The sequence below is a fragment of the Seriola aureovittata genome, chromosome 23, assembly GCF_021018895.1.
Source record: "Seriola aureovittata isolate HTS-2021-v1 ecotype China chromosome 23, ASM2101889v1, whole genome shotgun sequence".
Taxonomy (NCBI): Eukaryota; Metazoa; Chordata; class Actinopteri; order Carangiformes; family Carangidae; genus Seriola; species Seriola aureovittata.
In genome coordinates, this window is record NC_079386.1 from 6176760 (window position 1) to 6192163 (window position 15404).

General features: G+C 38.3%; 1 protein-coding gene across 3 annotated transcripts; it reads left to right on the forward strand.

Moving 5' to 3' along the window:
• Nucleotides 1-283: 283 nt before the first annotated feature.
• On the forward strand, nucleotides 284-14674 carry LOC130164736 (E3 ubiquitin-protein ligase TRIM39-like). Of its 3 annotated transcripts, XM_056369656.1 has the most exons (14): nucleotides 284-436; nucleotides 2679-2789; nucleotides 4610-4766; nucleotides 4930-4983; nucleotides 5074-6804; nucleotides 6915-6998; nucleotides 7603-8042; nucleotides 8388-8523; nucleotides 8621-8716; nucleotides 9755-9985; nucleotides 10168-10327; nucleotides 10420-10446; nucleotides 10533-10708; nucleotides 11574-14674. In XM_056369656.1, exons 7-14 carry the CDS (start codon nucleotides 7615-7617, stop codon nucleotides 11937-11939), a joined length of 1620 nt encoding a protein of 539 aa, XP_056225631.1. In that variant the 5' UTR covers nucleotides 284-436; nucleotides 2679-2789; nucleotides 4610-4766; nucleotides 4930-4983; nucleotides 5074-6804; nucleotides 6915-6998; nucleotides 7603-7614; the 3' UTR covers nucleotides 11940-14674. The 3 variants fall into 3 exon arrangements, with proteins under 3 accessions (XP_056225631.1, XP_056225630.1, XP_056225632.1); XM_056369655.1 differs by lacking the exon at nucleotides 6915-6998; XM_056369657.1 differs by lacking the exons at nucleotides 284-436; nucleotides 2679-2789; nucleotides 4610-4766; ... (1 more) ...; nucleotides 5074-6804; nucleotides 6915-6998 and having other exon boundaries at nucleotides 7005-8042.
• The last annotated feature ends 730 nt before the right edge of the window (nucleotides 14675-15404 follow it).

Genomic DNA, 15404 nt, shown 5'->3' on the forward strand with positions numbered 1-15404 from the left:
TTGACAGTGGGACAGGCCTAAGCCCTCACGAATTTAGTGTGTGAGTGTGTGCGAGTGTTTGAGAGTGGACTTGTACAAGAAGCTGCCAAAATAAAATTAGGGAGGGAGAGCAAAAAATATCAAGCAGATCTAAATAGCATGTAAACAACAGAAAGGCCAGCAACCATAAATGAGACAATAAAAGCCTTGTTAAGAATTAAACGGTTTCTGTCCACCTAAACGCTTGAGGGCTTTTAATTTGAAACAAATACAGGAAGCAGTGAGTTTGTATTAACACGTAATGCAGTAACTAACACGGTAAACTGGAGGAAAATGAAGAAAACGAAGCTTCTCACTTAAACACTGCTTTGAGTACATATAAAGAGGGTTGGAAACAAAGACCTGCTTCTAATACAAGCCTGGCTCAGATAAAGACCTGTGACCTTCTGCAGTCGAGGTAAGTAAAGAGATCACTTTCTGAGGATATACAGCACAGCAGTGCACAGTCTTTGTCTTTATCTTATTTGTTGTTTTCCTGATGATTTTAGCAGCAGCTTGGAAATGACTTGGAAGTTAACATGTAGTCTTACTGGCCGCATTTCAGTCACTATTGTTTGTTTGTCCCATTGTCTGACAATAGAAACAGCAAAATATGTAATTGAGTACAGCTTTATTGGGAATTCAGCTGTTTTGAAATACAGTGTGTGTGTGAGAGCACAGAATGGGAGAGAATAAGACAGGATGATGCCAGCAAATATACAGCATATATTCACATTAAGTGTATTGTCAGAAATGATAAGTAAACTAAGATATATGTGGTGAAAATCAAAGCATCATAGGCAACATTTCAGAGGAATAAACAAAGACCTGCGTTAGTCTGTAGAGCAATTGAAAAATAATTAAAAAAAATACAACTTCTTTGACATGATTTCCTTCTGAGCAAACACATTGAGAGAGCGCACCTCCATACCCTGCCCATCATGATCTATTGGTTTAATATGGGTCATAATCTCAGGGACGATTCTGATCTGTTCCACTACAAACTGCAGTGTTTTAAGTGTGTTATGAAACAGGTGCCAAGTGTTAGGGAACATTTCAACTTGTTGTATTTTTCAACTTGTCATTTAATTGTGGAGTTAGTCTTACTCTCCAGATTAACACAGGTCTTTATTATTGGCACTAAGGATCTTTATGCTATTTTCAGTTGTTGTTGGAGTTTACCTCTGAAACTGCAAACCCCACTTCATAATTGTAGTGGGAAAAATTCAATCCATCATATGTACTCTCGTATAACCTAACTTTTAACCTCTTTTTGGTGGAGGGTCTTGATATTTGTTGATTACATAGTGTTTTACAGTGATGGGTTACATATTTCTATGCATGAGTACGACTCTGTGTCTTATATTTGCACACATTTGCGTTACACTGCTAAAAGATTGTGACCACATGTGGCCCAGACCACCTCCGAGTGTGGTCTGAGTGATCACATCTCAAATGTGTCCTCTATACACCTATACTATGCTGGTCTGAACAGGGCCACAGTGGCATAAGTAATTGGTGAATTGATGACATGTGCATGCATGCTAAATTAAATTATGGTCTCAGCTTTCACGATCACCAGGGTCTTGTCACGGGTGAATAAAATTAAGAGCACCCAAATTATCGAAGAGACCCAGGTTTGATGTCATTATTTGAGGAACCTGAAAAATAATGGTAGAAAAATACCCAATCTTAATATTTTCCAAGGTGATCCCCAACGGGGATGTCCTGTGGAAGCTCTAGGGAATAAGCTCCACAGTAGTGGGTGACTCCCCTGGGAATATAACGCAGTGCTTAATGGTCATCTGTACTTCTTGTTATGCACAACTCCCACACAGTGATCCTCATATGACCATATTGTTCACACAATCATACGTAGGTACATTCACTATACTATTTTGTGATAGGGAGATTCTTTTCATCGATGGGTAACTACTTAACGACCAAAATAGATTGCAGTTAGAAAAAACAACAAAAAACTACAAGCCAATCTAGACTAGCACTGAGCTAGAAGTTACAGACCAATACGTAAGGGAGTTATATGTTAGGAGATATTCACCATAGATGAATGGTTCAGGGTAAAGGGTCAACATGCGGCCCTCAGGTCATTGTGCCACAGTTACTGCACTAAATCTTACAGGAGGAGACGCTCAGGCGCATGTGTAAATCATGTTCACTTGTTTATGGTCAATGGACCAATAGAAAGCTCACACATCCCTCTGAGGGCTAGAGATTTGATCTAATATGGGGCGTAGGTTATTTCTGGTAATGTTTGGAACTGGATAAAGACTAACCACAGGGGACCTTTTGTGCAGAATTGAGGTGGCGTATATCGATGGTTTCTCCATTATCCTTGGCCAAGCTTCAATAAACATCCTCAGTGTAAGACATCCTCCAGCGCACTTTCTGCACTGACGCCTTACATAAACAAGTGTTATACAATTGGATGCTGACACTATTATAACTATAACTGGAGTAAGTTGCAGAAAAATGTTGCAACCATATGATACCTAGGAATGTACACATGCCCTATCAGACAAGACATCTTCAGAAAATTGGTTTGGCACCTGTCTGGCTCACTTCCTGTCGGTTTGCAACACATACTTATGCCTGAGACGTCTGAACTCCTGCTCATTGTTTTTTTTCTTTTTCAATCACAGAAAGAATCTGAATACTTCACACACGACCAGAAAACAACTAAGAAGAGAGCGGCAGCAACAAAAAAGCAACAATATTAAGTAAAACATCCTCCACTCATCATCATCAGAAAGGTACAGGCTGAAGCCTATTTGTAGTGGTATTAGTATTCAGATCATTTACTCAAGTCAAAGTACTAATGCTAAAATCTAAAAATAATCATAATACTCATACTAATAAGTCATTAAAAGTACTCATTGCAGAAAAGTGGGATCTTACTGTAGTAGTACAAACTTTATATATATATATATATATATATATATATATATACACACACACACACACACACACACACACACACACACACACACACACACACACACACACACACATATAATCAAAAGGAAAACCATCAAATCATCAGAGAAGCTGGAACCAAATAATATTTGTTATTTTTGCATGAAAAATACAAAAGATCCTCTCAGCTCACCAAGTGCTGATGTTTTGAAACTCATACAGTTAGATACATTTCCTGTCATATATTCAGGGTGAAATTGCCATAGCAACAGTCTCATGTTTTTTAAGGAAGTGAAACTGAGATGGCAGTGTGGTAAATATTTTGTAATCAACAAAAGATTTATCACTTGTATCTAAAGTGTGTACTAAGTATGCTATGTAATCACTGTTGTGTGTAGCAAATGAAAGGTGTAATTAAAGTTGTTTTTTTTTTTTTTTTAATAATTAAAAGGAAAAGCATCAAATCATCACATATGTGAAGCTGGAACTATGAAATGTTTTGGTATGTTTGCATAAAAATGACTTCTATAAATACCAAAATAGCTGCCAATTAATTTTCTCTCAGTTGACTAATTTAGTCATTTATTTGAGCCAAATCATAACATACATTAGTTCAAGGTTGGGGACTTAAGAGAGAGACCCAACAGTTTGTACAATGAGCAGCACTTGGTGACAGTGGGCAGGAAAACAGAGACAGGAGGAAACCACCAACAGAAAAGGACTCAGGGCGGGCGGCCCTCAGTCTCGACCAGATGGGTGAGAAGAGAGAAATGGGGGAGGAGAAAGAGAGCTGTTGATACTGCTGTATTTAAACACCACAAGACTGGTTGTTATAATGATAATAGTAATAGTGATACTTGTAAGTGTAAAAGTTTTATAACAGCAGCTATGATAGCTGCACCAAATAATGAAAATAAGCCTCATAATAAAAATAATAATTATCATAATGAGTCTAAGCTATAATATAATAATACAACTGAGCAGTATATATATGACATATACTGCTGAGTACTTTTCTGAGTAATTTTTAACAAATCATAGTTTTTCCATCTGAGTTCAAGTGGAATAGAAGTAAAAAGTGGCATGAAAAGAATGTACAACCCCTTTGTCAAACTTAATATCAAATAACTAGTTGCAATATTCCTGGTACATTCCATATCACTCTGATCATACATTTATATTGTTGAATAGTTATATTTCATACAGATACTCATGTTTCTCAGGATGAATTATACTGACTTTAGTAATCATCTAACCTCTGGTGCCACCAGCAGTCAACTGTCCAATCACAGCCTGCGGGCGGAAGCACGGGTATAATCAGAACTGATGGTAGCCATGTTAGACAGCCTTCCATTGTTTTTCATTTTGGCATAGACAACCTGTCTCAAAAATGAAAGAGCTGCCCTGCATCTACTCATGAAGAGTAAAGACAGTGTTTTGTATTTAGTATCAGAAGGCCAATGCTGCTCTCTGCTGAACAACACTGAAATCCAATTCACCTTTTCAATTTATTCGATTGTTAAAGACAAAAAAATCAATCAATGTGTTTTTGACATATTTTTCATTAAATTATGACAGTAAATGCATTCATGAAAAGAAAATACAAAAGAATGTGCATTGCATTTCATTTTATTTCTTTGTGTAATTTGTTTTTTAGGCATCTCCGTGGCCACTATCTTTGTCTCTACAGTTGAATTAAACCTCCATCCAAAGCAGTTATGGCAGGAGCAACCACCACCCTAGGCCTCTGCGTCATGTTGAGCATGATGCATTGGATTTGCTTTGCAAACCCAATGGAAATAAAGGAACATCTGGTAAATATATTGTCGGTTACCTTGTCAAGTCTCATTGAGTATTATTCTTTAAATTGTGACTGACTACTTTATTTTTACAGTTTCTTACAGTTATAAAATGATGAGATATTTGGTAATGCAATGCAACACCACCAGCCTTACGATTGTGACTCCTAAATTACAGGATAAGGTGAAGGAGCAAGTTCGGCTAACTGAGGAATTTATAAAAGCTAGACAGGTGAGTCATTTAATCCAATATTACTGAATTATTTCTAAATGTTTGGAAAAAACTACACTACTACACAATTTTTAATTTTTTGCCCTACAGACAGAATTTGAGACAGAACGCAAGAGTGTTTTTGAGATCGTGAGAGGAAATAATGCCAGACTGAAATGCTTGAAAATGCACTCAAACCTGTCTCCACCTGAGATGGAAAAAATAGAGAGTTACACGGAGAACACCAACGCTCGTGTAAGACGCTCATTTACAGAAATGGCTGAAGTACTGGAGGACCATAAATTCCAACTGGAGCAATTAAAAGCCCAGATAAAGTATTTCGAGGCTTCACAGGATGGGTTTAATACCTTTGCAATGTAGCTTCAGTTCAATATGCCATATTCTCAGTTTTCTGTTTTTTGCTCTGCTGATTTCTCCTTCATAATAAAAACCTACTCATAAGTAGAAGTTACATATTCTCTGTCAGTGGTGCGTATGTGTTTGTGTATGGTGCTGTGAAGTGTTGAAATTATGACCAGTTTAAGAACTATCGTTTAACTAACTGGTTCAATGTTAAATGACAACTTTCACATTGTAACGCATTTGAATACTATTGCTTGGCTGTAACTCCTATATTAGCCCAGAATGCATCTCAGTTCATCTAGTTTTCTCACAATTATTACCGGAGAGAAAACCACACAAAAAGAAGCATTTACTTCACACATTCCACACAAAATGAAACTTTTAAATCATGGTGCAGAGCCACATATCCATCAGAAATGTAGCTGTCTGTGTATTTACATGATAGTGCATTAGCATGTTTGCATAGGTTTCTACTTAACACCTTCAAGAAATCAGAAATTGATGCAATTTTTATTAGTTATTGTTTTTTTTCCTTAACTCACCATCTGTGCCACAGCAAATAGAATATGTGCAACTATGTAATAACAATAATAGTAATAATAATATGTACAAATCACATTCAAATGAAAATGTCAATTGTGAATTATTTTAATAAATTCCTCCATGATACTTCTGCTTCCCCAGCATGAAGTGAAAAGTGTTTTTAAGGTTATAAATGACAGTCAAACACAGTACAATAGAAAAATCATATTCTGCACTTTGTGTAACCTGGTTTTGCACTTTGTATCGTCTGACTTTGTATAACCCTGGACATGAATCTGTCCTCACATTGATAATCCTTATTTGGTATTGTCAGTTTTCACATGTAAACTCCTCATCAGGTACTGTGGATCTGTTCTTACATGTGCACTCCTTATTTGGTACTGTCTGTTACAAACTAGCAGGTCTTTGTCCTTGAGCATGCAGCTGCTTCTTTTGACAGTTAGCTTCCATAATTGTTCACACACGCACATATCCTGACCATGCCTCCTTCTTCACTCTTCCTATAAAGTTCATGTACACTCTTTGTTTGATATCGGTCTGCGATTACACTCTGTGTGACTGTACACTGATCCTTTGCAAAGCTCTTATTGAAATATATAAAGACATCTGTTCATTTTCAGATTTCCACCACACAGTGATGCAAGGGAACAAAAGCTGTGAGCTAAAAGTGAGCTAAAAAGAAATGTTCCCCCCAGCAAGTGAATAAAAGTTTTGAGTCATGTGACTTGTTGGAACAGGATGACAAATATCATATGTAAGAGAAATGATTCATAGCACCACGTGATCATCAGTGGTTCTTTCAGTTTCAAAATGCTCTTTAAGGAAATTCCAAGGCCACACCTGCTTTTGTGAACAACATGAAAACACCAGTCTGGTGAAATTCTCGCTTCCAGACAGACTGACAACAAACAGAAGAATCCAGAAGTAAAAAATAAGGTAAGCAGTTAAAGTTATAGTAATAACAAGTATTTAGATTCGATTCTAATGAGATTTGAAGTTACTCTACGATGTAATATAAAGTTCAGCTCAGTTGTTAACTCTGTCAGGGTTTGGACTTTGCTGTGTCTACGAGGGACGCCTCCCTCAGTCTGGTGAAGAAACAACTTTAAATCACCGACCAGACAAGCAGGGTGGGTTTAACCAAACCTACCAACCTGATCTGCCAAACTGGTTTCTTCTACTAAACTAAATGATTAATGATTTGACAATGTATGGCACTGGTAACTGTCACATAACTCAAATACAATAGTCCTTCAATAATATGTTTATCTAACACCTGGGGATTACACTTGATAAAACTGTACGGAGCCATTAGAAAGGACAAAGTTCTTGGCTGAATGACAAGTTTTTCAAGTCACTTGCTCCCACTTAAAAGTGAAAGAGAAACAAGAGCAGCAGTCACAGTGATCACATGATTATGATCAGATAGGAGTAGCCAGTCAGAGATACTGATTTAGCATACATCTGCTCCAGTGTTCATTCTTTCACTCAGTTTCACTCAGTAATTAGCTTTTCTTTTTTTTTTAAATAAGCTTGTTTAATGTGTGAAATCCTTCATACCACCAGTAGCAATTAACATGTGAAATCAACAACAATCTTATATATACACAGCAAGCTGCTTCAGATACTCCTGGCATAGACATGTCTGACTGTTTATAGCTAGTGAATTTGTTGGAAACACACCTTGGCTAGGACATTTTCTCTCAAGAGTTTTATCTTGTTCCGTTTGAACAGGTGATATACACAATGGCCTCCTCCCACTCCTCCAGTTTTAAATGCTCTATTTGTCTTGATGGCTTCACTGACCCTGTCTCCACTCCTTGTGGACACAACTTTTGTAAAGTCTGCATAAACACTTACTGGGATTCAACAAACGTCACCCAGTGTCCACTCTGTCAACATAACTACCAGAAAAGACCGAAATTAAGAGTCAATGTCATGTTCAGAGATCTCATTGAGCTAAAGCAGACAAACATCCAGAATGTCCCAGAGGAAAGAGCCCAAACACAAGACATTTTGTGTGACGTGTGTCCTGGAGAGAAGACAGTAAAGGCAGTCAAGTCCTGTCTGTACTGCGAAGAATCTCTCTGCTCTGAACACCTGAAACCTCACCAGGATGACGTTGACCTAAAGACTCATGAGCTGCTGGATCCTGTCAGCAGACTGAAGGACAGGTGAGGTCAAATGAATAATGTATCAACAAGACAAGAGTGTACTAGCTGCTCTGTGTGACTGTAGGGGCTTGAGCTAAATGCTAGCATCAGCATGCTAACAGGTTCACCAAAACCAAAACAGATTGTGGCCAGTTGTACACATTTGCAGTTTTCAAATTTGTCAGTATATCATAAGACAGGACCGCTATGAACATTAGCAATAAATCGCCCGCGTACGTGCATTTACCATAGGCTTTAGTCAAGAAAGATAAGATATAAATAAATTTAAATTATTCCCAGCCAATACAGATTTAACTGAAAAACAATGAGATTGAAAGCACATTTGCAACCGAATTTTACCAACAGGGTGTGCAAGCAGCACAAACGTCCTTTGGAACTGGTTTGCCATCGTGACCTGACATGTGTGTGTGTGTTGTGCATCAAATCAAACAACCAAAACCATCAGTGTGTCCCTTTGAAAAACCGCCTGAGAAAAAGGAAGGTACGACTAACATAACTAGTTGCCCGCACTATTAGTAATGCAGTGACAGTTTCATTTGAATTAGGAAATAAAACCAATGTGTTTGTTATGCATTTAGGCCAAGGTTGATGAGGAATTGGCAGAGGTGCAGCAGGAGATCATGGAGAGGAAAAAGATGGTTGAAAAGCTTGAAGAGTCAGGAGAAATCAGTGAGGTAAGTCAAGCTGCTGATGGATGGATGGATGGATCCTACATGACTAGTAACCTATACTGTATATCAGAGGGTTCATTATTCATTTAAAATCTGAAACTTATGTTATTATGTGTAGCAAAGACAAATATAAAATATCAAAAAGATTAATTCAACTAATTAACACAATTCTAACAAATTCAAACATTCTACATAAATAAGCACATGAATGTATCTTCATCCAAATTTGCAGTGGTGGAAGTAGCAACAGCACACTTTCAAGTAAAGATCCTGTTTTGCTCTCAGGGCCTGATGCTGCTCTCATCAGCGTTGTTCCCAGAAGTTACAGGCAGATGTGTTCAGATCAAAAACTGAATTTATATGAAGCCTCAATCAATCACAGGTAATTAAGATATGGCTCAAGGATTCAACATTGCCCGGTTTAAATAGAAAAAGAAAATCAACGAAATAATATTCAAAATAAAAATAATTAGATTACAGCAAAGACAGTCCTATTAAAAATAAATATAATATTCAGCCTGTGCTAGACACATTTTAGGAACAATGTTTTCATTAAATTATCAACTCAATATGCTATACCATTAACTCATTTCAGTGCCCAGAGCTGCAGCGTGCTTAATATCACGACGACCAATACTAAAGGAAAAAAAATACACTAAGATACACTGAACACCATGTTTGACAGATGACTGGGAACTATGATAGAAATAAAAACCACATTGATTATTTGAATGTTTTTTTTTTAAATAGCCCAACTAAGGTGATTGGTGGCATGCGATATTACGATAAAATTTGCCTACTGCAAAACAAAATGTTCAGTGTTCCTCATACTGTTATCTGCACCATGCTGCACTTTGCCAGCCACAGACATGTAGGAGAGAGAGAGAGCGCTACTTCCGTTGTCCCCTCAATCTTCCCCAGGGTCCTAAAGGCATCCCTGTTAACATAAGAGCTGGACATTTCATTCAGTTTGTGGAGAGCAAAACAGAGCTGAAAGGACAGTGAACACTGGATTTACATTAAACTTTCGCATGTACACAGAAAAACGTCGGGACAGACATGGAAGACGTCGTGAGGATCTTCAATCACTTCCAACAACTGGTGAAGATAAACAAGTCAGGACTTGTGACTGCGCTCAACTTGCTGCACAAAAAAGCTGAACATCGCAGGGAGACTATGACAGAGAAGCTAAAAGAGGAAATGAGTGACCTGGAGGAAAGACAAAATGAGCTGGAGCAGCTCTCTCAAATGGATGACCTCCGTCTTCTACAGGTCCTCTGCTGCATTTCTCTACCTCTTCTTCTAAAGAGTTGTTTATAAGACAATTGCCATTCAAATTTGCCAACAGGGATTTTTTTTTTTGTAGAACCAAATATTTACAATTCACATAATCATGTCTTGCTGCATGCACACATCACAGCAGCTGAAGTATTTGTCCTGCATTCTCACTACAGAGTTTACACTCTCTGAGTGACCCACCCAAAACAGAAGACTGGTCGGAGATCAGTGTCTACAGTGATTCAGCAGTGGGGACTGTGCGAAGCGCTGTCACTAAGTTGCTAAGAGAACTTTGCAATCAGTCGACTAGTGAAGGGAAAGGACTGATTGCAAAAGGTAAGTCATTTGACCATGTGCTGTTCCCAGTCAAGTGTTGATTTATTCTTGGTTTATTTACTGTTATTGATTTTTCATTAATGTCCTTACAGAGATAAGTAGAATTCAGCGATATGCAGGTAAATCTTATCTTTCATTACTTTTGAATACATGAATCCTCCTCTTGACTGTGTTCACAAATTATTCATCTTGTGCTCCCTGCCAGTGGATGTAACTTTGGACTCCAACACCGCAAACCGTGTCCTGGTTGTGTCCAAAGATGGGAAACAAGTGAAATATGGAGGAGTTCCTCAGAACCTGCCAGAAATCCCAGAGAGGTTTGAGCCTCTCCTCGGTGTTCTGGGAAAAGAAGGCTATTCCTCTGGTGCCTTCTACTTTGAGGTCAGTGGATTTTCACATTTCATATTTTCTTATGCTTTTAGTTATTTTGTGTTAATGTTCAACATGTTTGCTTCAAGCATGGCCACTAAGGAACAGTATTTAAGCAATGACAATATTTAAGCTTGATTCACACCATTTAACTAATTTGCCCAAAGAAATAATGTTTTTTTTCCAGTCACTTGGAATATTGACTGGCAAACCTGAGTTAAATGATTCATGAAGTTAGTGCTGATGTGCAATCATTGTGGTAATTGCGCTCAGTGTCTCTCTCAACTCAGAGACTGCAGGTGAAACAAATACAAAACTACTACTGCTGCTGTGATAGCTACCGCTACTCAAGTGCAAAAAGAATAATAGTATTGAATAGAATAGAAAACCATTGTCATTGTACAAAATATAAAATGTAAATAAACACAAACAAAAGGACACAAAAGAATTGCATGTAAAAGAGTATTGCACTTACAAATATAATAAATACTTAAAATAAACAGAAAAGTGCTTTGCTGAGTAGCTATTCTGAATAGTGAATATTAAAATACGGTGATGATTAACATAGGTCAGCAGATCAGAGTTCTGATGGCCCAGGGGATGGGGGATGAAACTTTTCTTAGGTCTGTTTGTCCAACTTTTGATGCTCCTCTACTACCTACCAGAGGACAGGAGGCATTTCTGAGGAAATATCCCCAGTGACACAGGTAACATTGTTGATTATTAAGACTCAGTAATAGAAAGACAGAAAACAGGGCTCTTTTTTTTTTTTTTTAATTTTTATTCTGCCTGATTTTGGTTTGCACCCAAGTGCAGTGAACAAATTTTGTACAGGAATACATTATTGTTCATTACAAATCATTTTTTGCATTCCAAGGTGCAAGTGGAAGGCAAGTCTGCGTGGGACATTGGGGTTGCCTTGGAAACAGTTGACAGGAAACACCAAACCGATGTGCGTCTGAGCAATGGCTTCGTTGTCCTGATGCTGAGGAACGAGACGAAAATAATAGCTTGTGACCGCCCCCCGGTGGAGATTAATCTCCCGAAGACACCAGAGAAGGTCGGAGTGTTTGTAGACCATGAGGAGGGAGAGGTCTGTTTTTATGATATTGGGAGTAAGGCCCATATCTACTCCTTTACCTGTTGCAGGTTTCCCAAGAAGAAGTTACACCCTTACTTAAACCCCTGCACCGAACGTGAGGGCAATAACTCAGCTCCAATGGTTATCACTCCTGTTCGTTAACAGGCTGTTTCCCTCTGGGGAATTAATTTGCCTCAGATCAAGATCTTGTTAATGTAAATTATGCAGTAGTTTGTGTTGTTGGAAGAATCACTGTGTTATAAATAGAATTAAATGATTGGTCAGATTGTGTGGTATATCCAGGAATAGTATTCTGCAGTTCTGTAGAGCAACAGTGGGGAGCATCCTTTTATATGCAATATGTCAGCTGAGGACATGAGACAGTTGGACAAAGTGGTGCATCCAGAATTATTAGATGTATCAGTCTCCTGTTTGAAACCGAAACATGTCTCAGTACTGTTTGTATCCTACTTCTTTATTTCACAAATGCACTAGGATTATTTTTAAGAGCGACCTGTGTGTTTGTGCGCTCTGGGTTTTACTGAATATCAAAAATGTAGCCACTGGAGTTTCTACTGAAAATACAGACAAAGGTTGTTGGAGGTCAGAAGTCCAGGTCTGGGCCAGAGTCTAAGTCTGAACTTCCTCACCAACACTTTACTTACATTTACTGGAGTCCCAATGAGCACAAACAATTCACTGGAGATGGGCAGAGTTCAATGCAATAGAGTTTGTTCTTTCACAAGAGATAAACCTGAACTCTTCACCAGTGGTAGAATTGAAAACAGACAGCTAAAACATCATCCAATGCCAAGTTTTCATCGCAGGAACTTTCCCGAGGAACCAGGAACCTTTTGAGGAACTATGCGTGTTTCGACCGCAGGCACCAGGGTGTAAGAATAGTTCAAGGGTAATTGATCAACTGCCAGAAAGGTACCTGGTGTTGAGTCCACTATTATTTCGCAGCAAAACCGGACTCGCGTGTTCGTTTGATGAAGTATGCAGGACACAGATTTAAAGTTCAACACGTCTAATTTATTAAAAGTATAGCCAAGCATAGAATTTGTTTCAGTCACTCACTCTTATACACATTCTCACATTCTTTGTATAACAATATCACTCCCCCTTTTCTCGCACAGCCCGACCGAATCCAGCATCTTAACTGCACATCCTGCTATCTAAGCATGTTATCATCGTACTTTCTCGTCCTCTCTGTCCTTGTACGTCATTCTGCAATCTCAAACGGCAGACAATGTTACAATGTTCACATAGTTCATATAGTTTAAGGCTGATTCAACCTTTTAATCATATAATGCATACAGTAGCAGAAATAACATATGCCTTCACTGGTCAGAGGGTAGTACTTTCCAAAGGTTCAGGAACTTTGGGGGGGTGGCGTCTGCAGTGCCCAACATTTCTGACTGGTCAAGTATTCGCTGCATTTTATTTCACCCATGTTTAAAAGTCTGCAGCGAGCGAGCTCAACATTTTCCACACCAGGAAACCGGTCCAGGAGAAGGTATAAAACTGAAACAGGACTACAAATAAATAAAGCACTACAACAACCGGAGTGGCTAGGGTTTCCACCCGTCACATATAACACAGGACCGTCCTGTATTTGAAAATAAAGTGCTGCGTCTTGTATTGAATGAATACGGGACGCAGAAATCCTCCTACTATACCCTTGCCTGGTACTTTCCCTGCACCTGCCTTTTGGACACCATTATCTCCAGGGGCTTTCCAACCATATTTTTTAATAACTTTATGCCTGTCAGATTACATCTTTCTTTTGCATTCTTTCTTCAGAAAAGGCTGGCTCACATGTAGGCCTAGTTTCTTAGTTGTGAATATTGCTGATACATTGAGTCTATAGGTTTAACATTTAGTGAATTTATAATGCACATATCCATAATACTGAGTTACATATTTAACAATACTGAGTTATATATCTAATGAAAGTTTTACTACAACAAGGTATGAATAGGTGCGACTATACACACACACACACACAAAATGTGTGAATAAAGTTCAGACAGTCTCACAATCTGCCAATTGGTCTTCTCATCTTACATGTAGTGAAGGCTTGTTTTCACATCTTTGTATTCCATTGAAAGATAAAGGGGCCAAATGCTCCCTCACTTCAGGGACTCTACTAAAGAATAAGGTGGGTTGACTAAATTTCCACAAAGACTTCCAGGAGCTTTCAAGTTACTGTCTGACCTCTCAATGAAAGTGCCTAACGTAACATAGGCAAGACACATCCAAGGTCATTTTCATCTGATAATGAAATTAACCACAGGACACAGAGTTTCTATAAAGAACTTTTTGAGCCGACATAGATGTAAATTTCCAGGAGGACAGTGTAGAGGATTTTATATTAATCTGTTTTTAATAAAACAATGTGTGCATTGTTGATGTAACCATAATATGCTTATAACTAGGTGACATTTTATAAAACTTGCTGTGCAACGTTAAAGAAGAACAGACTGAACTTATGATATTGTTTGAAGGCCACCCTAGAAAAATAACAACAGAAGTAAGACAAAAAACGAGGAATAGAGTAGGGTATCGTCTCTATTTGTGTGAATCTCTCACAGATCCACCGGCACGAGAGCTGCCCCGCGTAGGGGGGTGAGATAACACGTGGAGGAGCAACACAACGAAGACAGCGGCATGGACAGATAAGAAGAGACTCAACCCACATTGTATTATTTTTTTCTGTGTAAGAATATGAAAGACTGGGTCAGGAAAGAGGTAGAGTGTCAGACTTCGTGAACTGGCACAACTGCATGTTGTTGTCAGGGAGAGATAGTTTGGCCCAGAGCTCTGTAACAATCTCCTTTTTCTAATGCTATATTGCTGTTAGCTTTAATAAATGCTGGGATTTGAACTTTGAATGAGTGTCCTGTTTCCTTCATCAAACCAACACGCGAGTTCAGGTGACGAACTCAACAACAGTAAGAATATAAAAAGATAAAAACTGCCCAAGGAACCAAAACAGGAATTTCTTTAAATAAACAGGGAATTGTCAGAATTAAGAACAAAATGGTTAAGCAGTCTTCCTCTCTCTGTCTCTTTCACTTCACATTGACACAAAATATATATTCAATGACTGCACCATTAAAATATGGTTGGAGCCTAAACACCTTGTATAGGAAAATCACAGTAAAAGCAAACAAATAAACAGTCAAATTGTTCACCTTCTTGTCTCTGTTGGGAAGTATAGTCTCAAATACAAGTTAACACTGTTGCTAAACACAAAACCATGAATTAAAGCACATAAAAACACTCTTTCCTTTAATTATTCTGTTACTCTTTTAATTATTCATGAACTCGTTTAACATTTATTTTACTCTTTTACTGATTCTAAGGTACATTTAACTACATAATGAACCATGAAACATTCAAACCATAAATAAACACATTCAATATTTTTGGTTCCACACAAAACAAACAGCCCGCAGTGAAATAAAATTAAACCTCACGATTCAGGCCTGTTCGTGGCTGGTGTGCGTTGGGCTACGTTAAAGATGGCAGCCGCTGACTGTGGCCGCGCTTCATAACAGGGTTACTCACAGTTCAGACTACCTCTGTCCATAGGAAACCCATCGGGCTGCTCCCCTCATC

Coding starts and splice junctions, on each gene's coding strand:
- LOC130164736 (XM_056369656.1), top strand. CDS start 7,615: ATGGCCTCCTCCCACTCCTCCAGTTTTAAATGCTCTATTTGTCTTGAT. Junction 8,043..8,387: donor GTCAGCAGACTGAAGGACAG/GTGAGGTCAAAT, acceptor TTTTACCAACAG/GGTGTGCAAGCAGCACAAAC. Junction 10,447..10,532: donor TAGAATTCAGCGATATGCAG/GTAAATCTTATC, acceptor GCTCCCTGCCAG/TGGATGTAACTTTGGACTCC.